This window comes from Aquarana catesbeiana, linkage group LG04 (assembly GCF_042186555.1).
Source record: "Aquarana catesbeiana isolate 2022-GZ linkage group LG04, ASM4218655v1, whole genome shotgun sequence".
NCBI classification, from domain to species: Eukaryota; Metazoa; Chordata; class Amphibia; order Anura; family Ranidae; genus Aquarana; species Aquarana catesbeiana.
Window position 1 is genome coordinate 515,856,112 of NC_133327.1, and position 24,009 is coordinate 515,880,120.

Consider the following 24,009-nt stretch of genomic DNA (forward strand, 5'->3'; position numbering starts at 1 on the left):
CTATAGTTTGTAAATGCTATAACTTTTGCGCAAACCAAACAATATATGCTTGTTGCAAATTTTTTTACCAAAAATATGTCGAAGAATATATATTGGCCTAAACTGATGAAGAAATGTTTTTTTTTTTTTTTTAAATGGGATGTATTTATTATAGCAAAAAGTAAAAAATATTGTTTTTTTTTCAAAATTGTTGCTCTTTTTTTGTTTATAGCGCAAAAAATTAAATTAAAAGCGCAGAGGTGATCAAATACAACCAAAATAAAGCTCTATTTGTGGGGAAAAAAAGACGCAAATTTCGTTTGGGTACAGCATCGAACAACCGGGCAATTGTTAGTTAAAGCGACGCAGTACCAAATTGTAAAAAGTGCTCTGGTCAGGAAGGGGGTAAAATCTTCTGGGGCTGAAGCGGTTAAACTATGCCATTTTCTTTTTATAGAATCTTGAATTTGTTTAGTGGGACCTTCACCTACCAATAACACTTTCCATAATATTACTATTCCCTTCTTGTTTCTCACAATCGTAATATACCTCTATTTAGTTTTTTAGCTAAACTTACTCTGCACTTCTGGATTTCATGCCTAGGTGAAAATTACACAGACCAATATCCCCCAAACACACACACACCCTTAGCCTCTTGGGATGGTCACATCATACATCCCAGCAGGCTTCGGGCCATCATAGTGCATGTGCCACAAAGCTTTAGCACGGGGCCATCTGCCAAAACCCAAAAGAGAAAGCCAGCTTCTGATAATATAACAAAGGAAGATGGCAGCACAGGACCTGGCATATTGCTGCGGGGAATACTGGATTTGCTGGGCATGTGTGTCTGTTTATTGAGGAGGAAACTCCAGCCAACAAAGTAAGTGAAACTGAAAAGAAAAAAATAAGTTCCTCTTTAACATTGCTGATATCATTTCAGTATTCCAAACTGATCTACAGTCCACAATTCATAATGCTTAAAAGTGACAGTGGAATGTTAAGATGAAAATGGGAAGCAGTGGAATGAAAGAGAACCAGGGGTGATAGTAAGCATACACCCTACCTACTGTTGTTTATGGCCATGTGTCCCATTGTACTGAAATATGACATACTATGTAGAGAAGCACTACACATAAAGGATGTGAAAATGTCATTACACTTTCCTCTAGTTTTAAATAGCATCACACAATACTGAATCCCAATAACCATTGCATTGACACAACAAGTTAATAGCATGTAATCACAATATATATAGATCACCAACTCTGCGCTTCAGATAGTGAAAAAAAATTCAAATTCAAATAAAATGTAGGGAAAAAATGCCCAACAATGACCCCCCCCCCCCCCAAAAAAAAGTAGTAGTGCTGCTTATGTTTTTCACAGTGCTTCTAGTGATTCGAGCACTACATTGTTCGATTACTTTATTATATTTGCTTTAACACCTAATCACAGTTTTCAAAAGTACACTATAACTCGTGCATTTTCACACCTCTGCAATTTGTGGCGTTTCACAATAAGAGAAATCCAATTATTATCTCATAGGCCAATTCACACCTATAAAATGCTCTTATGTGCAACTTGGAAAAAGGTGCAGGCACTTTTTTTGTTACAACATTTAGCATGTTTTTGGCCCCACAGACTTCAATAGAAGCACGTTAAAAACGCATAAAAAGTGTGAACCTAGCCTTAGGAAATTTACCCTTTTTTTATTAAAAGCGCTAAATGTGGCAACTTGCTCTAAGATTGTACGTTCCTTACACTTACGAGCCACTGATTTTCCTTATGGTTCTACATATAAACCATACACACATACCTATAAGTATAAATATATGCATATACTGTATACGTGCACAGATGCGCGTAACAATTCTGTACTTTATATATGATGTACCAGCCAAATCATAATGGACAATTTGTGGAGCCACGTAAGGACCCAGAAATACCTGCTCGAATTTCATTAGCAGCTCCTGCAAGCTGAAGTTCATGCCAATCATTGTCAGATACATCCTTTTTGGACTACATCTTCCTGGTAAGCTTCCTGCAGCCAGTCTCCTAAGTCTTCGATACAAAGCCTTTTTATTCACAATGTCATACCCACAGACATGGCGGCTCTATACTACAGGCCACAGTTTTCATGCCACAATAAAACAACTTTCTTCTCCATTCCACCAAGTACATCCTTCGGCTGATCTTGCACAGAAGCCAGTCCATGGTTGCTTTGTTAACCGGGATCCATGATTCTTAGCGGCAGCCTGTGAATATCACTCTTCAGCACACCTTGGTAATGACCCGAAGACCTCCTAACTGTTGTCTCCAGGACCCGTGGCTTTTGGACTAGTCTCAATTACACACAAGGAAATAAAAGTCCTATTTTAAAGTGTTGGGTCCTTTTGGAACACAAAGAATACATGTGAGAAAATAAGAGCCATTCCACAGGTAGCAAAATCCAGTGCAAATGAAACTTCTAAATACTGAAAAAGTGGTCATAAAAAGAAGAAGACTATTGACATTAGTCAATGTTCATGTAAATAGAGTAGTGGTCCTATGTTACCATAGTGATAACAATGCCAAGTGCAGACTCTCATCCTGTCTGCAAAGATGCTGAGCTCCGGCCGGACTATAGCGTTCTATTCTGTGCTCGCAAACTGTACAACTTCACGTGTGAGGCTGTTGCAGGCTGACTTTCCATTCTCAGTCCTGGCTGTACGAAAACTAACCTTAACCATTGTGAGCTGTTGTTTATTTTCATTTTTTTTTTTCATTCAACATTCTCCTGTTTCAAACCCCCCTTAGCTAGTCCAGAGTTTAAGAACACTCCTACTTCCTGAGGCCTCACTCTCTGCTTAACTTCTGTGCCTCAGGAGAAAAACGTAGTAGAAAGCTGGAATTGCATGCCCACACTCCCCTCCCTCCCTCCTGTCTCCCCTTAAAATGAAAACAGCAAAGGGGCATGGAAAGGAAAGGCTCCACGTACATCTTGTGTTTAACCCATGCACAGATGTCAGTTCTACTCCAGTCTTCCCTGGAAAACACAGTATTGCCTTCAGTCTTTCATGTGAACAGTTTAACTCTCTAATTGGCAGGTGGGGGGCACTAAGGCCGGGGAAAGGGGAAAAACAATACCATTTCATATGTGTTAACTGCACTGGGAATGGAAGCACACACATAACACATGGAAATTTGAAGTGTAACAGCTGGAAAGGTGTTTCCATATAGCTATTTAGCAAATGCAAAAAGATATAAATACTGTAAATACCGCAAGAACAGGAAGAGTTTCATCATTATAAAAGCAGCTAAATCTGCTGCATGCGGCAGAAATAGCAAAATCAATAAAGGACATTAGATTGACTGTGGATAGCTACTTTAAAGTAGTTAGAATTACTGAAGTGTATGAATAAAGCATATGAAAGCACAATAATTCTTTTTTCCCTTTTTTTGTCGCAAAATTGTCATCAGTTAAATGGATAAAGGTTAGGCCTGTTTTTTTTTTTTAATACAGCTAACTGCAGCATAAGGCCACACGGATGTAAATAGGCCTCTGCGCCACTGTGCATGAACCCTTATACAGATATAGGCCTCATTTACACAGACATACCTAGGCATAAAAAAACTAATTTTCCTTCACATGAAGAGCCAGAGGTAAGGTGTACAGCAGGTGAATAACTGGTTGCCCCTGTACTCATGATGTAGAGAAGCATTGGAATTGACCTGTACATGAGTGTATGACGTAATTTACACATTCAGGAAATGACATTGTATGGGCATTCGCAGGTAAACACTGATGCAGAGAGATCAATGTTTGTATGTATAGAGTTATTCACTTCTATGGACGGTTGTATGCCCCACTTGTTTTTTTATGCTAGTTACATCTGTGTGCATTAAATCTATATCTGTATAGGGACTAATGCATATGGGTGCAAAGGGCTGTACACTGGAAAAAATGGGGGGTTGAATATAATCGTAGCAGCGATGCATCACAATTCAGCCGTCCGCGATTCTGCATCGATGCTACGACTGGCTAAATCAATTGGCGGATGACGTCACCTGGTGCGCCGCGCCCTGCCTCTCCTCATAGCAAGAGGAGTGCTTTGAAAGACGAGCCATGGGCATTGGCTGTGCCATCCCCCACCTAACCGCTGACGTTATCCCCAGCCACCCAGCGTGGCCGTTTTATAGGCTGCTGCGGGAGACCCAGACGAGCATCCCTGACTCCTGTCCTGTGTCCTCCATCCTCCTCACAGGCTGCTGCGGGAGGACCAAGCGAGCGTCCTCGACTCCTGGATACTGGACACGCTTGTCCTCGGTTCTCCTCACACTCTCATTGTGTATTAAGGACATTAACCTCCCATGGGTTTCTTTTTTAACTATTATCTATTTAACAATGGCTATAAATTAACTGTCATTTACCCAAAGATATGGTAGCAATCGCAAATAGGTGCAGAACTGTCAGCTTCATATTTTATCTAGCATTGTGTTTCTCTATCAGCAACATATTTATCTCCAGCAGCAAATAACCCAATAGTATATCTACCCAATGGCAATACATTTACCTTTAGCTGCATATATCCCCCCCCCGCCGTGTATGTACTTCCAGGAGAATATGTACCTTTTTTTTTATTATTATAGTGTGATTAGTTAACCTCCCTGGCGGTATGATTATTTCAGATTTTAGGTGCTGAAAGCGGTATAATTATTTTGCATGGAAATTTGGCGTTTTATATTGTAGGCCTGTAATTTTTAGGTATAACTCACTTAAATCTGTCCAAACAAGAGTCTAGTAGACATCCAGGGTATGATAAAGTTTGAAAAACGAAATCATAAATTATAATATAATAAATAACTATAAATAATTATACCAAATAATAATATAATAATAAAAATTATTCAATAATGTCATCAAATCAAAAACACTGAAAATTGCTCAGTTGCAGAATTGTCACTGTCATTACTTTTCAGTGTTTGATGACGGATCTCCTCACAAATCACTATCACTCAATTCTGCGAGTAATTCTAATTTATTATCGCTGTTTTCTAGCTGCTCTAAAACCACTTTTGATGTAAAAGGACGGTTTTGGTTGCTATGGACTATCTCCAGTTTCCAGGCAGAAAGAACAGTTTTTATAATATAAAACAGCATGCAGGACACTGGACAGACCACTAGGGACAAAGGGGATGTGTAATTATTTGATACAGTACTGTAATCTGTAAGATTACAGTATACTGTATCTATACTGTGTGTTTTACTTTTTGAATTTGGCGCCGAACTCCGTCCCCGTGCGTCGCAACGCTCGCAGGAAACGGAGCTCGGCACTGTGAATGGAGCGAGACACGGCGGCTCGCCGATCACAGCGGGGAGACATCGCAGGATCCAGGGGACAAGGTAAGTAATCTCTACAAGGATCCTGCGATGCAATCCCAAGTCTGGTTCGGGGTTACTGCTTTTGGTACTGAAAATCCACCCCGAGCCAGACTCGGGAATACTGCTAGGGGGGTTAAAGTGATACTAAAGGGTATTATTATTTTTTCTTTAAAATAAAAAAAATATCATACTTACCTTCTGACTGCCTCCTGTATTATCTATGCATTCTCTGACCCTTTCTTGTAGAATGTCTGCAGTCTCTGACCATCTCCTGTATAATATCTGCAGTCTCTGACCATCTCTTGCATCATGTCTGCAGTCTTGACCATCGCCTGTACCATGTCTGCAGTCTCTGACCATCTCTTGCATCATGTCTGCAGTCTCTGACCATCGCCTGTACCATGTCTGCAGTCTCTGACCATCTCTTGCATCATGTCTGCAGTCTCTGACCATCGCCTGTACCATGTCTGCAGTCTTTGACCATCTCTTGTATCATGTCTGCATTCTCTGACCCTCTCTTGTAGTATGTCTGCAGTCTCTGATCATCTCTTCTAGTATTTTGGGGGGAGCCTGGAGCTCCTCTTTAAGTTGTTGTCAACTATGTTTAGACTTTGCAACATGCAGGGAGCGTTGTCTTTTTTTTTAAGAAGAGATAAAATAAAAATATGGAGTTCTTCTGACTGATTTTTTTTATCAAAACCATGGACAGTAATCCTGATGGAATCAAATCAAATTGAATCGTTGACATGATAATCGTAATCAAATCAAACTGTGAGACCAGTAAAGATGCGCAACTCCAGGAAAAAAACTGGCTGTATTTCTGTGCCCTGGAGTCACAGATGTTGCTTACAGCAGCCCGTACAAATCAATGACAGGATGTGGCTGCACACTGGTAAATGTATATCTAAGCGTATACATGTACCTCCGTACCTGCACACATGTATACACTCGGATCTTCATCTCCTAGCATACAGCCGCAGCTTGCCACTGATTTTAATAATCAGCTGTACGCTATATCTGTGACTCCCAGGCACAGAAATTCAGCTGGGTTTTATGGCATAGGGCCCTCAGCACCCATGTACATGAGCACTAAACATAATGATTTGTAAAGCCTGACACACACTGAGTTTTGTTTTCGTGCAACCCGAAAAAAAAAAACTGTCAGCTCTGGTCGGAGCCACTGTACTAACAATCTGATGTTAGTACAGCGATGTCCCCCACTAAGCTGTTATGTTCTGCCAAGAGGGCGCCCCCTTCCCAAAGCCAGACAAACGGCTTCTGTCGGACCAGCAACTGTACACACGGGCCAAATGTCAGCCAGTTTTTATTTAACCGGCCAATGTCTACTGACATTCAGCCCGTGTGTACGGGCTTAAAGCTCACTGTACACATTACAATCTGACTGTACAATCTCTTTTAGGTTTACAAACAACTCATGTAGTATCAAGGCCTGCCTGATTGGATACAAATTGACTGGACAGTCTAGATAGGTTTGGTTATTATGTAGTTTTGATAAATATAAGAGATTGTACAGTCAGATTGTAACATGCAAGGTAAGCTTAACAAGGTAAAGGCCGCTCAGTTACCAAAATGAAAGTTCACTTAGCTTAGCTTCATCAGCTAGTGACTCTGGGGAAAACAGAACATGTTACTCAATGGTAGATTTGTGCATAAAGGTTTAAAGTAGATCCCTTTACAAATGATATGCAACAGTTTCTACAAATGTTCAAAAGCATCTACCAAAATAATTAGGCAATCACACCAATGTACTGAGTTAAAAATTGTTCTAAAATGTACACATATACCGCAGTGGAGTAAATACTGCGGTTAGGAGGGGTGTACAGTGAGGTGCAGCACTGCTGGAGCGGTGGATGTGTATGGATGGACAGCGCATCACTATCAGGCAACAAGCTAACTATTTGTCGCATGGCACTTATTTTATGTTATTGTCGCATGGCACTTATTTTATGTTATTTGGTGCATTTTTCTCCATGTCTTTGGTAATCCCCCCCCTTGTGCTACCTGCTTTAATGCAACACACATTACATTCGTTCATGTGAGGCAGTGCAGTTCATTCTTCATTTTGAATGGTACCCCCAACACACCTTGCAACAAATGTGCATTGTGCTGACAAAAAATATTTCACTTAGCATACTTTGGCAGCACAACCCTTATTAGTGCACTGCAATTCACATCCCTTGCAAGGTTCACCATATTACAATAAGGCATATAATGTGTGTTTCCTCAATGCTATAGTGTGAACAAGCTCTAAATGTCAGTGCAGACACAGGTCAGCCAATCAGGGGGTTGATACCCAATTAGGGGGAGAACAGGACTCAACTACATACCCAAAGCTCAAGCCTAGATCCTGCCCCATCGTTCAGGGGGCCACGCTCACATCTCTGGCTGAAAACATCTCCTCTGTGATAGTCTTAGCTGCTCACCAAACACTGTGAGCTGCTGGGCAAAGGCAGAGGTGGAGCCAGTGCGAGTAATGGCAGGAGTGTGTGCACATCTACAGTGCCTTGAAAAAGTGTTCATACCCCTTGAAATTTTCCACATTTTGCCATATTGCAACAAAAAACATAAATGTATTTTATTGGGATTTTATGTGATAGACCCAAAGTGGCACCTAATTGTGAAGTGGAAAGGAAATAATAAATGGTTTTCCAAATTTTTTTCAAATAAATATCTGAAAAGTGTGGCGTGCATTTGTATTCAGCCCCCTTTACACTGATAACCCTAACTAAAATCTAGTGGAACCAATTGTCTTCAGAAGTCATGTAATTAGTAAATAAAGTCCACCTGTGTGTAATTTAATCTCATTATAAATACAGCTGTTCTGTGAAGCCCTCAGAGGTTTGTTAGAGAACCTTGGTGAACAAAAAGCATCATAAAGGCCAAGGAACACACCAGACAGGTCAGGGATAAAGTTGTGGAGAAGTTTAAAGGAGGGTTAGGTTATAAGAAAATATCCCAAGCTTTGAACATCTCATGGAGCACTATTCAATCCATCATCCAAAAATAAAAAGAGTATGGCACAACTGCAAACCTACCAAGACATGGCCGTCCACCTAAACTGACAGGCCAGGAAAGGAGAGAATTAATCAGAGAAGCATCCAACAGGCCCATGGTAACTCTGGAGGAGCTGCAGAGATCCACAGCTCAGGTGGGAGAATCTGTCCACAGGACAACTATTAGTCATGCACTCCACTAATCTGGCCTTTATGGAAGAGTGGCAAGAAGAAAGCCATTGTTGAAAGAAAGCCATAAGAAGTCCCATTTGCAGTTTGCGAGAAGCCATGTGGGGGCCATGCTTATTTCTAAAGCTGTGAATGTGACTTTCACCAAAAACGTGCTCATGATGAATCAATCACTGCCACTTAAAACGCAAGCACCCAGAAGATTCACCTGCAGGGAATGTTTGCTAAATGGCAGATTGACTTCTTTTTAAATATGCCCCTTAAAAAAATATGACACAATTTAAGTGATAGTAAAAAAGAATGATTGATCCCAGAGGTTTACTGCTAATTATGAACAGTTACTATGAGTACTAAGCAGCTGCAGACCTTTCTTTTTATTAATAAAGAGCAGATGACTGGATATAGAATGAACTGTTGGTACCTGTTACAAATTACATACATCTGAGCAAGGGAAAATCATGCAGATGTCAGAATAAAGATGTCTAAGGCTGGGTTTTATAGCTGGGTCCTTAGAGTGTACAACTCAGCTGGGGTGGGCTGTAATCTCCCAACAAGCCTACATACATCATTCAAAATGCACTGCAACGGGTATCAATGCAAAGCTAACGACACCACAAACGCAGGTATCAAATACAGTGCGTTTGCCTGCACCAGATCATATGGTACAGTAGTACCATATGATACAGTAGTACCAGATGCTGTTTTTTTTTCTTTTTAATTTTCCTTGCACCTGATTGGGTATTCTTTACAAAATGAAGATTCACCTCATTTACTAAGATCTGAGGAAAACAATTGTAAAGTGCAAAGTATATTTGCCTTCAGAAAATGACCCCAATGTGATACACATCTTGTTTAACCACCTTACAATACAGGGCACTTACACCCCCTTCCTGCCCAGGACATTTTTCAGCTTTCAGCGCTGTCACACTTTGAATGACAATTGCGCGGTCATGCTACACTGTAACCATGTGACATTTTTATTATTTTATTCACACAAATAGAGCTTTCTTTTGGTGCCATTTAATCACTCCTGGGTTTTTTATTTTTTCCTAAAAAAAAAAAGACCAAAAATATTGAAAAAAAAAGTTTTTCTTAGTTTCTTGTCAGTAAATTTTGTAAATAAGTAATTTTTCTCCTTCACTGATGGGTACTGATTAGGTGGCACTGATGAGGAGGCACAAATATGCCGCACTTATGGACACTGATAGGTGGCACTAATGAGCACTGATAGGCGGCACTGATGAGTGGCATTGGTGGGCACTGGTGGGCGCAGATAGGCGGCACTAGTGGGCACAGATAGGCGGCACTGGTGGGCACAGATAGGTGGCACTGATGGGCATTGATGGGTGGCATTGGTGGGCAGCAGTGATGAGCATTGATGGGCACCAGTGATGGGCATTGATGTGCAGCACTGATAGCCAGCACTGATGGCCACTGATTGCTGGCACTTGTGGGCACTGATTGCTGGCACTTGTGGGCACAGATTGGTGCCAACTGTGGGCACTGATTGCTGACAGTGGCATTGCAGGCACTTAATTGTAATCAGGGCATTGATGATCAGTGCCCTGATTACCTCCCTAGATGTCCTCTGTGATGAGATGCCGCTGATCAGCTCTCCTCTCCTCACACTCGGTCAGTATGAGACGAGGAGCGCCGATTACCGGCATCTCCGTGTTTACATGTGACCGGCTGTGATTGGACACAGCTGATCACATGGTTAAAGAGCCGCAGGACAGGGTACAACCACAACAGCCAAGTGGCCCCGGGGGGCACGAAAGCAATCGTTCTGGAGGGGAGGACGTCTGGATATGACGTCCACCCAGAACGTCATTTGATGGCTGGCGGCGGGAAGAGGTTAAAGCTGCGACTGGATAGTGAAATAACAGCAGGGCCCACTGCAGGTTTAAAGCAGAGCTCCAGCCAAAAGGGGAAGCTCAGCTTGTTTGCACGCTCCACTGCCACATTTGGCTCTTTTTGGGGGGAGCAGGTACCTATTTTTGATCTTCCGGTGATCTGAGCCACAAGTTCGGCCCCCTCCTTCTCCCACAGTCTTCTGGGACACATCACAGGTCCCAGAGGTCTACGGGACCATTCACAAGGCACAGCGCAGCTCGCACATGCACAGTAGGAAATCAGCTTCCTGTTTCCCTTACTTGGTATGGTGGCACCTGCACCTGAAGCCGATTTAAGAATCGGATCTGGTGAGGACATTGCTGGATCCCTTATATTAGAAGTCAGCAGCTACAGTATTTGTAGCTGCTGGCTTTTAATTTTTTGGGGGGAGCCTGGAGTTCCTCTTTAAGTCATATTGTTCTTGTATGCACCGCATACTAGAAAATTATGACAGACTGTCACAGCTCCCCAATGCTTCCATCTTCGCATGGTCTTCCTTCCAGGTTCATGGACTATGGCTGTATGAATGGCCAAAGTAGAGAGCTCTGAAGGTACGGCATGAGCATGCTGTCCGTTCAGAGTGCATGTGCCAGTGACGTCACCAGCTGCATGCTGTGTGAATATCTCCTAAACAGTGCAAGTTTAGAAGATATTCACCTTACCTACAGGTAAGCCTTATAATGGGCTTGGAAATAATTGGATGAAGAAAGCTTGGACTTTTTAGGTTAGACAAAACAAAAATTACAAAAATATAAATGTATTTACAAATAATGACAGAACATATATAAAACCACACTGATAAAATAGACCAATGAGGAAAGTATAAAGCTACATATAACCGATTTATAACTACATGGAGTCTACCAACAGAAGAATTTGTTGTATAGTAACAGTGAATCCAGGAGTGCGGTTATATTGCAGTGAAGAAATATCTTGCTCTAAATGTTACGCGCCTTGCGCTTCTTCAGGAGCATTAGAATAAAGCTAAAAGCAACACAAACAGAATGCAGGGCGGCTGCTGAAGGGTCAGGTAATCCCATCACAAAGTAGAAAAATCCATTAATAAAGACAGCTAATTGTAGATGGGAGGGAGTATACAGCCAATGACAAGTGAAACAGATGGCAAAAAGGGTAAATGACCATTAGCAAGGTTATCCCTTTATAGTAATACTTGCCACAAGTTCATAGGGACCATTTATATAGAACCCCCCACCCAAAACGAGAAAGCTGCCAATGGTGATGCCGGGTAATCCAGGGAATCCCTCAGGATCGTGAAGCCGCCGCTGCAGTGACACACTTACCTGTAGGTACAAGTTAAAAAGTGGACTTTACTTCCACTTTAATGGGATTTGTTCATATCTGCCTACACTTACCGGTTTAACAAAATTAAATTGATTGTAAATGATCACCTTATAAAACAACCCATTCAGTTTAAAATAGAAATGAATGACTAAAACTTTTTTCTATAGATATAAAAAAACATTAGAAATGCACTTTTTTTTATAAATGATCATATTCCCTCTGTTCTCAGCTGCACAAGAGCTGGGGGAAGGAGAAACTGCAGCACACTGAGTTTCCCAGTGAATGGCTGATCATTGGAGCAGAGCACACAGAGTTCCCAGCATAGCTAGAGAACTGTGCTCTCCTGCTTAGTGTGGTCAGTTTCAATAGGAAATCAGAGGGGCTGGCAGGAACACCAGGGTTTTCACATAAAGAAAGCAATACCTCACCTGGAGTATGCTGTCCTCCAAAAGGATGTACTGGAAATGGAGCGAGTACAAAGAAGGGCAACAAAGCTAATAAAGGGTCTGGAGGATATTAGTTATGAAGAAAGGTTGCGAGCACTGAACTTATTCTCTCTGGAGAAGAGATGCTTGAGAGGGGATATGATTTAAATTTACAAATACCATACTGGTGACACCACAATAGGGATAAAACTTTTTTGTGGAAGAGAGTCTAATAAGACACGCGGCCACTCACTAAAATTAGAAGAAAAGAGGTTTAACCTTAACCTGTGTAGAGGGTTCCTTACTGTAAGAGCGCCAAGGATGTGGAATTCCCTTCCACATGCGGTGGTCTCAACGGGGAGTTTCAAACAACTATTAGATAAGCACCTGAATGACCACAACATACAGGGATATACAATGTAATACTGGCATATAATCACACACATAGGTTGGACTTGATGAACTTGTGTCTTTTTTCAACCTCACCTACTATGTAATATGTAATACAAAGAGAACAGGATACTTTCTCAAACAAGTACATGGTACAGCAGACACATATCAGGAATATGAAGCTTTGGGGTAACAAAAGCTTTATTTACAATGTTACAAGAATGAGGACAAATTCATGGCAACAGCTCCTTGGGCCCAGATATCTAGGCATACCTCATCCATGATGTGGGAAACTCAAAGAGCTAAAAAAGAAGCTGCTCTGGGTTTGTATCTATACTGCAGTGAAAAAGACTAGTGACACAAAGCTGTTAGTGGTTGCAGAAACAAAGAAATAAAGCTTGGGCTCTTTTTTGGCCTAGCTGCATTGTTTTGACACTGATAGATCTTTCTGCTTTCCTCACTCAGCATTCGGGCCAGTACAATTCAACATGGCTTAATTACTCTGTTCTGCTTTGAATCCTATTCATTTCAAAAATCCATATTTTGAAGCACCTTGATATCGATTAATTTGCAGAACATAATTAACCACTTCAGCCCAGGAAGATTTTACCCCCTTAATGACCAGATCATTTTTTGCGATTCAGCACTGTGTCACTTTAACTGACAATTGAGCGGTCATGCGACGCTGTACAAAAACAAAATTGATGTCCTTTTTTCCCCACAAAATAGAGCTTTCTTTTGGTGGTATTTTATCACCTCTGCGGTTTTTATTTTTTGCACTATAAACAAAAAAAGAGTGACAATTTTGAAAAAAAGCAATATTTTGTATTTTTTGCTATAATAAATATCCCCAACAAATATATAAAAAAACAATATTTTATTTTTTGTTCCTCAGTTTAGGCTGATATGTATTCTTCTACATATTTTTGGTAAAAAAATCGCAATAAGTGTATATTGATTGGTTTGCGCAAAAGTTATAGCATCTACAAAATACGGAATAGATTTATGGCATTTTTATTATATATATATATTTTTTTATTAGTAATGGCAGTGATCTGCAATTTTTATCGGGACTGTGACATTGCGACGAACAGATTGTACACTTTTGAAACTATTTTGGGACCATTGACATTTATACAGCAATCACAGCTAAAAATAGCCACTGATTACTGTATAAATGTCAGTGGCAGGGAAGGGGTTAACACTAAGGGGCGATCAAGGAATTAAGTGTGTTCCCTCAGCATGTTCTAACTGTAGGGGGATGGGCTACCACTGACATGACAGAGATTACTGTTCCCAATAACAGGGAACAGAAGATCCCTGTCATGTCACTAGGCAGAACAGGAAATGCCTTGTTTACATAGGCATTTCCCCTTTCTGGCTCTCCTCGCCGAGATTATGGGCCGCCGGCAGACATCGAGTCCGCGGGCGGGCGCCCGCTATCCTGTTTTTGCGGACTGACATACAGGTACGTCAGTTTGCGCAGGAGTGCCATTCTGCCGACGTATATCAGTGTGAGACGGTCAGCAAGCTATCAATGACATATGCAACAAAACTTGTTTTGTGCAGGGAGCTTTGGGAATAAATGTTTCTATCAAAATCGAATTGCGTAAATGTATTTTATTCTAAAATAAACATACAGTACTATAAATAGCACTTTTTTTTTACAATCACACCTGCAACACATTTTGACATTCTGAATATAACTGACTGGTAAACTTATTGCACATCCAACATTACAAAGGAACAAGAAAAAAATTAAGTGCATCAAAAATAAACAGCTGACCTGCAAGGGACTCTTTTCTGCAATAAAAAAACATTAGTTTGAAAATATAGGCACAATAGTCAGCAAATACAATTGTAATCACTGATTCCACACTCAGCAATCTACAGTCATTACATAACCAATAGAATGTGCTACATGGGATACTGTACTAACACAGAATCCAAACCCTTCTGGCAACAATACAATGTTTTTTTTTTTCAAGAATACAACAAGCTTATATCCGATGAAGTAAATCTCTTAACAAGAAACACACTGCACCATATAAAGTGGCTATTAATTCATACAGGAAACAAATGTTCTAAATTTCATATCTGTACCATACAAACAATTTTATTTCTTCCTTCCGTACTTAAGGGAAAAAAAAAAGTAGGGAACTATTCAGGAGATCATTAGATTGAATCACTTGATTATTAAATGTCCCCTTGGAAAGAGTTGTGATATGTTTAAGCACATGCTATAAAGCCCACAGGTTAAAGAGGAACTGCAGTCTGCTCACAGCATTTGTAATAAAACATATTTGCCATTCTGAAGCTTCCCTCCAACCATTTTGCATATTATTTTATATATACTGTGATTCTGTACTTGCCAAATATACTGCAGAAATCTCCTTCAACTGAGTCTGGCTGCATCCATTTTAACTGTGGGCAGCTGAAGCTGCTGCCTGTTCACTTCCTGGATTTACACAGACACACAGGCACACCTCCAGCTTTGCAGCCCCGCAGCTCTGATTGGCTCTCTTATGGCTCATCCCCCTCCCTTCCAGGCAAATTGAGTTTGCCAGGAGTGAGAGAGAGAGAGAGCTGTGCATGATGTCATACGCCTAGGCTTTTTAGCAGACAAGAAACAGGAAGTGGGCTGTATAAGGTATTTACTGGCAGAAAAAAAAATGTTTAAAAAGTTAAAACAAGGGCAGAAGATTTAATAGATGGAAAGTTGAAAAAATGACTGATGGTCCACTTTAAATAAGTTTACAGAAAAAACACATTTTCAAGGTTTCTGAAGTCACACTAATTAAACAGTGGAAACTGCTAAGAGAATAGCAATCAATTAACTAATGAACAGAACATATTCAAAATCATCCACTCATAATCTTTTATTTTTTAATAAAGCTTTTCTGCAGTCATTTTAAACATTTAAAATTAAAAGTCCTGCCTAAGGGAAAGTATCTAATATGAATTTAATTTTATTAGCCAAAGGCCAGTGAAGCCAGGCCTCCATGAATACGTGATGCCAAATGGGGCACATGTGCAGAGGAAGGACTGCTTAATATAAGGGGTAAATAACACAACAGCCGGACACTTACCTCATTATCCATTTTTGGAGTAAAAACAAACACTGACCTCATTCTAAGCTGCATAAAGCTGCTTCACGCTGCTTTTACATCCCGTTGCCTAGTGTGGGGACAGAAGCAGTTCTGACAAAAAAAAGCCATAAACGCAGTCCCTAAAATTGTTACATTGACAGAATTCTTCAATTTTTTCCAGTAAGAAGCGTTTTTGTTTTTTTTGCTCCCTCATTTTGGATCCTGAGGAAATAATAGCTAGAAAGGGACACTAGAACCCCATTTTAGTTGGAAAGAGAAGTTGGTCCTGGTATACAAGAAATGTGTCCTGTTTCTCTGTACAGAACTTCGGGGTTGACGGGGTTGAACAGAAACAGATAAATCACATTTTTTTTTCATTTTGTACTAGCTGTAAAATGTTCTCATATATTGCCCATATCTTTTAAATACAGTACCAATCCTTAGGTCTTTCAATCCAATATCATGTTCTAGTCTGCAAAATGTTCTAAATAACAAACAATCAATCTAAGCACTTTACAGTAGTTATTTTGTAGGGCTCCCCTCTTTTTTAAATTCTCCCCAGGTTTCATATTTTACAGCTCCATTTTACCAAATGTGTTACAATATTATCATCATTATCATGGGATCCAGTGTTTATACTGACATTTTACATTTATTTGATTATATTAATATTATTCACAACCAATACCAATTAATTTTTCTGTCAATTATACCTTTTGAACCACGTGATTTTATTACATTTTTATATATTATATATCCTCTATTGGCTTTATGTATCTTGTATTCATTTTCAGGTTTATATTCCTCATAATACATACTGTATATATATTTAAAAAAAAAAAAAAAAACACATATTTTGAAAGTGAGAGTCCCTGCCACTACATAAAAAGGATGCAGGACTCTCAAGGTGTCAGTCTAATGCCGCGTACACACGAGCGGACATTACGGCGGACTTTTCGATGTACTTTCCGACGGACTTTCTGAATGAACGGACTTGCCTACACACAATCCACCAAAGTCCGTCGAATTCGTACGTGATGACGTACGACCGGACTAAAACAAGGAAGTTCATAGCCAGTAGCCAATAGCTGCCCTAGCATGGCTTTTTGTCCGTCGAACTAGCATACAGACGGCGGACTTTTCAACCGGACTCGATTTCAACGGATAAATTTTAAACAAGTTTCAAATCTAAGTCCGTCCAACTTTTGAGAAAACAAAGTCCGCTGGAGCCCACACACATCGAATTGTCCGACGAAATCCAGTCCGCCGGGCAAAGTCCGCCGTAATGTCTGCTCGTGTGTACGCGGCATAAGAAGCACCATTAGATGAGTTGTGAGAAGAGAAAACTGTATCTTAAGTTTTCTGTGGATTTGATCATTCCAGATCAGGGCTGGAAGCCTGGAGGTTCCAAAGAGTATTAGGTGGGACGGAGCCTTCAATCCTGTATCCAGGCTTTGCTAATTACCTGCAGTCTGTGTGAGTGCACAGGTGGTCAGGATCATTATAAGCCAGATCTGAGCATAGCTCAGGGCAGTTGCTGCCGTGTGGAGACAGAGAGATCTGGTTGTTTCTGTCAGAGGCTGCATCCCTGTTCAGGGGGACTCCTTGCTCAAAGGACTGGGAGAGTGGGAATGGCTACGCAGGTCTGGGAGGCCGAGAAAGCTGAGGCGGCTAGCAGGGCCAGGGGGCTGGAGGGAATCCAGAAGTGTCTGGACAGAGCAAGCTTGAGGTGCTGGGAAAACCCTGTCAGGAGGCAAGCCATGGGACTGTGCAGAGAGATACTGCATCTAGGCTGAAAGAGCGCCTGAATAGCCCGTGGTCTGGGAGACCAAACAGAGCAGAGGTACTGCTGACTGAAGAGCCAGGTGGCTTAGTAGTTTTATGTTTGCTGGAACCCCTGTGAATCCTGCGAAGACAATCCACCTCTGTCAAACTTTGTTTTTTCTTTTAATAAAAGTGGACTACCAGGCCCTTATATATAGTTCCTGTCTGGCATAGACTCACTTAAAACGTATCTACCACTGAGCTAAACATCTCCCGTATCACAATAAATATTTTATGATTTATAGCCCTGATGAAGGTGGCATTTTTGAGGTCCCTCAAGTGAGCTGGCTTGATCCTTTATATTAATTCATATTGGAAAAAATATATACATAGACAATTAAATACTGGTATGGCACTTTAATCTCAGATCCTAAAATTTTCTCATGTCCTTGTGAGGGTGCAGAACCTGGCAAAATAGGTCAACACCTCCCTTGTACCTGTTGTAATCTAGGAATTTCCCCGTTCTGCCTCTCCTCGCCGAGATTATGGGCCCCCGGCAGACATCGAGTCCGCGGGTGGCGCCCGCTATCCTGCTTTTGCAGACTGACGTACAAGTACGGCAGTTTGCGCAGGAGTGCCATTCTGCCGACGTATATCTAAGTGAGCCGGTCGGCAAGCCATTAATGACATATGCAACAAAACTTGTTTTGTGCAGGGAGCTTTGGGAATAAATGTTTCTATCAAAATCGAATTGCGTAAATGTATTTTATTCTAAAATAAACATACAGTACTATAAAGAGCCAGGTGGCTTAGTATTTTCCTTTATGTTTGCTGGAACCCCTGTGAATTGTGCGAAGGCAATCCACCTGTGTCAAACTTCGGTCCCTCAAGTGAGTTGGCTTGATCCTTTATATTAATTCATATTGGAAAAAATATATACATGGACAATTAATTACTGGTATGGCACTTTAATCTCAGATCCTAAAATTGTCTCATGTCCTTGTGAGGATGCAGAACCTGGCAAAATAGGTCAACACCTCCCTTGTACCTGTTGTAATCTAAAGAACACATTTTTGTTTTTCTCTTATAGACTCCGCTTTTATTATTCCCATTGTGGCATCTGTGAATGTTGCTAAGAATGAGGACATCTTTTGTCTCTGCACCTAAATGCTAACAGCTTAACACTATGGAAACCACCTGACTCTCCTCTTTTGAAATTCTGACCCACCAGTGGAAACTACTCAGGCTAAGTTTAGGTTGCATCCAAACTGCCATACCTCTGAAATGAAAAGTGATCCGCACTGAGATCACTTTTCAAAACTGTTTTGTTTCAACCCTGTAAATGCAACACTATTACACTGCAACTGCATGCATTGCCTATTTCCCTCCATTTGCTTGAATGAGTAGAAGCCACTCGGCTTCTAAGCTTGTTCAATTAAGCTTTGACAAAAAAAAAACTGAAAACGTATAGGTTTCTATGTAGGGCTGCACCAGATTTTGCAATCTCCAGTTTTAGTAAATCAACCCCAATGGGTTCTCTGGCAGCACTGTGCAGCCCAGTCCGGGACAGCAGAGCAAACTTTGGTGTGTAAAGCCCCATAGAACAAAAAGCTTTAATTGTGGGGACCCACCAAAATGAACATTCATTTAAGGTAAGGTCTTTGCAAACAGGTTATTTAAAAGAAATATACCTTCTCAATGGTCAGTTGTTCTAATTGATTACAGTATCTGAAAGTAGTAAATGCTGCCAGAATTTGCATTTCAGCCCTTTGGAGACAGGAGTCTCCCCCTACCTATGTGATCTGCGAAAATTGATAAGCTACAACAAATGGAAAGTCTCACAGCTTCCTTGAAAGTCACAGAGGAGACATTTTGACATACCTGGATTGAGTTTACATGCACCCAAGGATATAAAGCCATTTAAGATCAGACAGTCTAGGTGAAGTTGGTTCTATGCTTGGCATACATGCTGAGATTGTTGGAACGGATGGAGCCACCTCAGCACCCCTTTCCTTCCCTCCTCTCCTTTTTGCCCCCCTGCCCATCTTTCTCCTTGTTCTTTCTTTTTCTTTCTTTGATATTGGTTGGAGTTTGTTATACTCCACTGTAGTTCTTATTCCTCAGTTCCTTTGATGCATAGGATATGGTGATAATTAGGCTGATCTGGGGAACTTCTATGTCTCTCAGTGGGATACAGATTTAATGCATATGTAATATCAGGTTGTTATGCTTTTGTCGTTGTCAACTCCTTTGTTTCTATGCTTATGAAACTGCTGCATGTAAAATTGTCTGTAACCTGCGTTTGCAATAAAAACTTAAGATAAAGAATTACAAAAAAAAAAGGATCAGAAGGGAAAATTGTCTGTGTTACACACAATATACAGTTAATTATATGCTTTTTCAAAGTTTTCTATAGGTAAAAAAAGCTAAATTGCAAGAAGGATACCTTGTTTTGCCTGAGCCCAAGCAATAGAATAATGAAACTGGGAACTGGTGGGAAAAACTCCCTACTAAATTATCATACTTACAAGATAAGCAGCAGGAAAGTTCATCACGAACATACTGTATATTCCACTTTCCTAGTGTGTGGCTATTACACAACAATACTTGAAAACAATCTGCATAAACACACATGAAATAATATCTTAAGGGGAGAAAAAATGAAACCCTGTGACTAGTGTTAGAACAATTGTAAAACGTACACTTGGGAAACTCTTCAGGTAAATACGTTTTTTACCATTTTCATTACTATTTCTGGTGTTTTATAAATCGCCCTGTTACTAAGGAAAATACATGTCAATGAGCAATTCACAAATGAAAAGGGATTATAGACTTATGTCTATATTTCTAACAGAACATACATAAACTAACCATACCAATCATAGAAGAGGTAAGTGAAATACTGTATAAAAATCAAATCAATACATGGTATAAAAGTGGTTTATGAACATGCTGTAGGCACAATGCATTACTTTTTATATTTTCCATTCTGGCCAAGTATATCTCTCATGTCTGCTTGCAAAATGTTGCTTTTAAAGGTGTTATGTAATTTAATAGAAATGACAATGTATTTGTATTTATTACACAGCAAAAAAAATTTGAGTTTGTAGGTGATTTATGACCACTGATACAGGGAAAAAGATGATGAGCCACTTAGAAGTGTATTACTAAGAAGTTTTTGCACTATGAAGGACATCCAACATCAGCACGGAATTATAGCACAGTCATAAATCAATAAAAAAAAAAGAAAACTGTTCCTCATTGATGGCTTCAGCTGTTTTGTCTTTTCTAAGAATGATCCTGGTGTCACCTTGAGCTGCTCTATGTTCAGGTCTCCACAGTGAAGCCAAAACATATCGGAGATCCTGACAGCACAGTCAGGTTTGCCGCAAGGTGAAGCGAAAAATACAGGCGTAAGATACTAAAAAGAGTAGGACACATTTTTTTTTTTGCAAGTTGTATACATCATTACAAATGCTGGGAAATTAAAAGAACCTCGGTTACAATGCAGCATATTTGTGGAACATCCTCAATCTTAATCCACTTAAAGCCAATAGATATTTTATGGGTGCTTGCTATAGTCTTCATCAAGTAGAAATGTAGGCTGCTCACTTGACAGTCTACAGATATTACAGAATTTCATGTACTGTATTATATACAGTATAAGGTGAAGCAAAAGGAATGCAAGTGCTCCACTCCATAAAAATTAAGCAGGGTATACATGCATAGTTTTTCACAGATCCCAGCATCCCCACAAGCAGTGCCACTGTATTCTGACAGCGGGAACCCCCCCCTCCCCAACATACACTCAGTGCTGCAGTCATTGGCTGCATGCCCTCATCAATGGCTAGTTTTCCAGCAGGATTGTTCTGCAGTTCTGGATGTTAGACTGGCTTCTGTTGAACAGTGAGCAGTACGCATGTACCGAAATTTGTCTGGTTCCTGCTGAACCAGTCAAGCTTTAGTATGTGTATACCTAGCTTTAATATAATTATATATAAACAGTTCCAAGGGTGGCCATGGCATTCTATGCTTGAAGTAAACGCCCAGGCCAGGTGCTCACCCAAACAAGATCCATATATATCCAAAACTGGTTTAGAGGCACTCATGGGTCTTGCAGAAGAAGTAGTTTAAAAACAGGAGTTTTTTTAATGTCAACATTTTGATGAAGCTCAGTCCATCGTCTTCAGAAAGATGGACTGAGTTTCATCAAAACGGAAATAAAAACACTGCTGTTTTTTGATCATCCTCTTCCGAAAGACTCATGAGTGCCTCTAAACCAGTTTTGGATATATATATAAAAATTGAAAGGTGAAATAACAGTGTACGCCCCCCATTCGATCCTGGAAGTGCTGCAGAAACAGGAGGGAGAATCTCTGAATGCATGGGCACCGACATCTCATCACCCATGCAGATAAGTACAGCATGGCCACTGACAGCTCATCACCCACAGAGATAAGTGCAGCCGAGGGGGGGGGGGGGGTTATGGGGGGGTTGGGAGGGCTAACGCTGTTAGTTCACCTTTCCATTTTTTCTGAAAAGGTGAACTAACCTTTTATTGCCCAAATTCCTATTGGGAATACAAGAAGCAACATCCACACTAACATAAAAGAATGATTTAGGGATTACACTGTGTTCAAAAATGTGAATATTGTCTTTATTTAGTAGGCTAAAAGAGTTGCCTGAGTTTTGGTGTTGGACTTTAAAATAAAAAACTAGCACACTGTGGAGAAGCAAATACGAGGCAGAGAAACTTAAGAATCAAATCTCAAAAGTCATTACCACAAAAAAACAGAAAAATCCAACTTCTGCAAAAAGTGCTGCTTTAAAAAAAGAGCAGAACATTAATATTAATTGGTTGAATGAAGGTCTGGGCTCAGAATTAAGTGACTTGGGATGACAAGTGACCACAATTTAACTCAAAGGGTGGGAATACCTTCATTAAGAACTTAAACTATGTGAAACACTGCCGTTTGTAACAATTAAGCTATAAAAACTGTGGGGTGTCAGCTGTAATGTCTTTCTGCAATTTACCTTCCTCAAACTACTTACTGTATGTCAAATCTGAAGTTTCTAGCTAAAAACAATACATTAGCTTTAAAAAGTGATACAACCAAATATAGGAAACAGACACACATAATATACATATATGACATAGTTACAGCCATAAGGTTAAAAAAGATTGATGTTCTTCAAGTTCACCCTCTCACAACTCCCGCTGTTTTGGTCCGAAGTAAGACAACTGTGCAATTGTTGTAACACAGGAGGAAAGCATTCCTTCATGACCCTCCAAGGTCAGCCAGCTCAAATTTCTGGATCAACATATTTGCCTCTTTGCCCTTAATAATTATCATTCTGGATATTAATGGTTGCAAGAAAATCATGCTGTCTTCTTTTTGAATCCCATTAGTGTTTGCTCACTTAATTCATTATGGGATAAAGTTTTCCACAACCTAATCACTCACAGGGCTCAATCACACTATTGGGTTGAAGTAACACACTTGTAAGCTCATATGTTACCGTAATGCAGAGCAACCCATTACATGCGGTGATGTGATGCAGTGCCATTCTGATTGGCACCCAAATGCATTATGTTGAAGTTTGTCCATTACAGCACAGCGCAGCATGCATTGTGGTGAGCTGCCAGAAATGGTGCACACACCTTTTCTGGTACATTTTGGTGCATTAAGTAGCCTATTCCAATTAGCTGGCTGCCTTGCATTGGAAGTTAACATGCAAACTCACGTTAGTATGTATGCACTAAAGCATTGTCACAATGTCAGGTCTATATTTTGTAACAAGTCATCACAATTTATCTTATGTTAAATTGTGGGTATTCTTTTATTTTAGCTTGAAAGGAAATTATTTTACAGACTACCAAGTATTGATAACAATGAGGGACTGGGTTGGAGGGCATTTTCCCCCCTGTGCCAGTACTAGTAAGATTTGTTGGGGGAGTGGAGATCCTTTAACATTCAGATATTGTTCAGAGTGGGACCCGCAGTCAGTGGCACATACTACTCATTATACTGTATAGCTACAGTACTTGCTCCCAGCTCAGATCTGTGATTGCTGCATCTGGCAGAGGGAAGCCTTCCAGCATGGACTTCTGCCGAGAAAACAAAGAGGAAGCTGATGCTGTAAGATGTGCAAAGTTGTGACACATACCATGGCTATGCCCACTATGTGGCACCATGGCACTCTTTGTGCGGTGCACCTTTTTTATCCTACAGAAATCTGTCCCCACCACAAAAGGATCACATTGTTACGTTTGCCCTCTAGGCCAGAGGTTTCCAGTCCTCCCCTGGTAGATAGCATTCTAGATTTGCTATTAGAGCTGTAGGCTTATATATTTTTATATTTGTTGCTAACTTCTCGAAAAGTATATGGCACCCTGCCAGTCCTTAGATGTGGTGACTGGCTTAATTTTTTTCAGGTTTTGATCTTGTGATCCTGTTAGTAACACACTTCCTGCCCTAGGGTGACAATCCTCGTTCACAGAACTGTATCTATGAAAGAACAGTGCTGTCACCTTAGACTGCTTGCATCTAATTAAGATTACAGAACATTTTCCCCACTCCTCATCTTTATAACACAGGTGTGAA

At 40.4% G+C, this 24,009-nt stretch overlaps 1 protein-coding gene across 10 annotated transcripts in view; it reads right to left on the reverse strand.

Annotated features, from left to right (window-relative positions):
• UTRN (utrophin) overlaps positions 1 to 24,009 on the reverse strand; it is a 1,071,426-nt gene that overhangs the window by 380,582 nt on the left and 666,835 nt on the right. Inside the window, exon 1 of one of the 10 annotated variants that reach the window (XM_073627751.1) lies at positions 1,923 to 2,265. The exons of the other annotated variants lie outside the window; for them this stretch is intronic. Coding sequence (XP_073483852.1) covers positions 1,923 to 1,985 — 63 coding nt within the window. The 5' untranslated portion in view covers positions 1,986 to 2,265. Of the gene's footprint in view, positions 1 to 1,922; positions 2,266 to 24,009 lie in introns of those variants that run through there. 10 annotated transcript variants of the gene reach the window in all.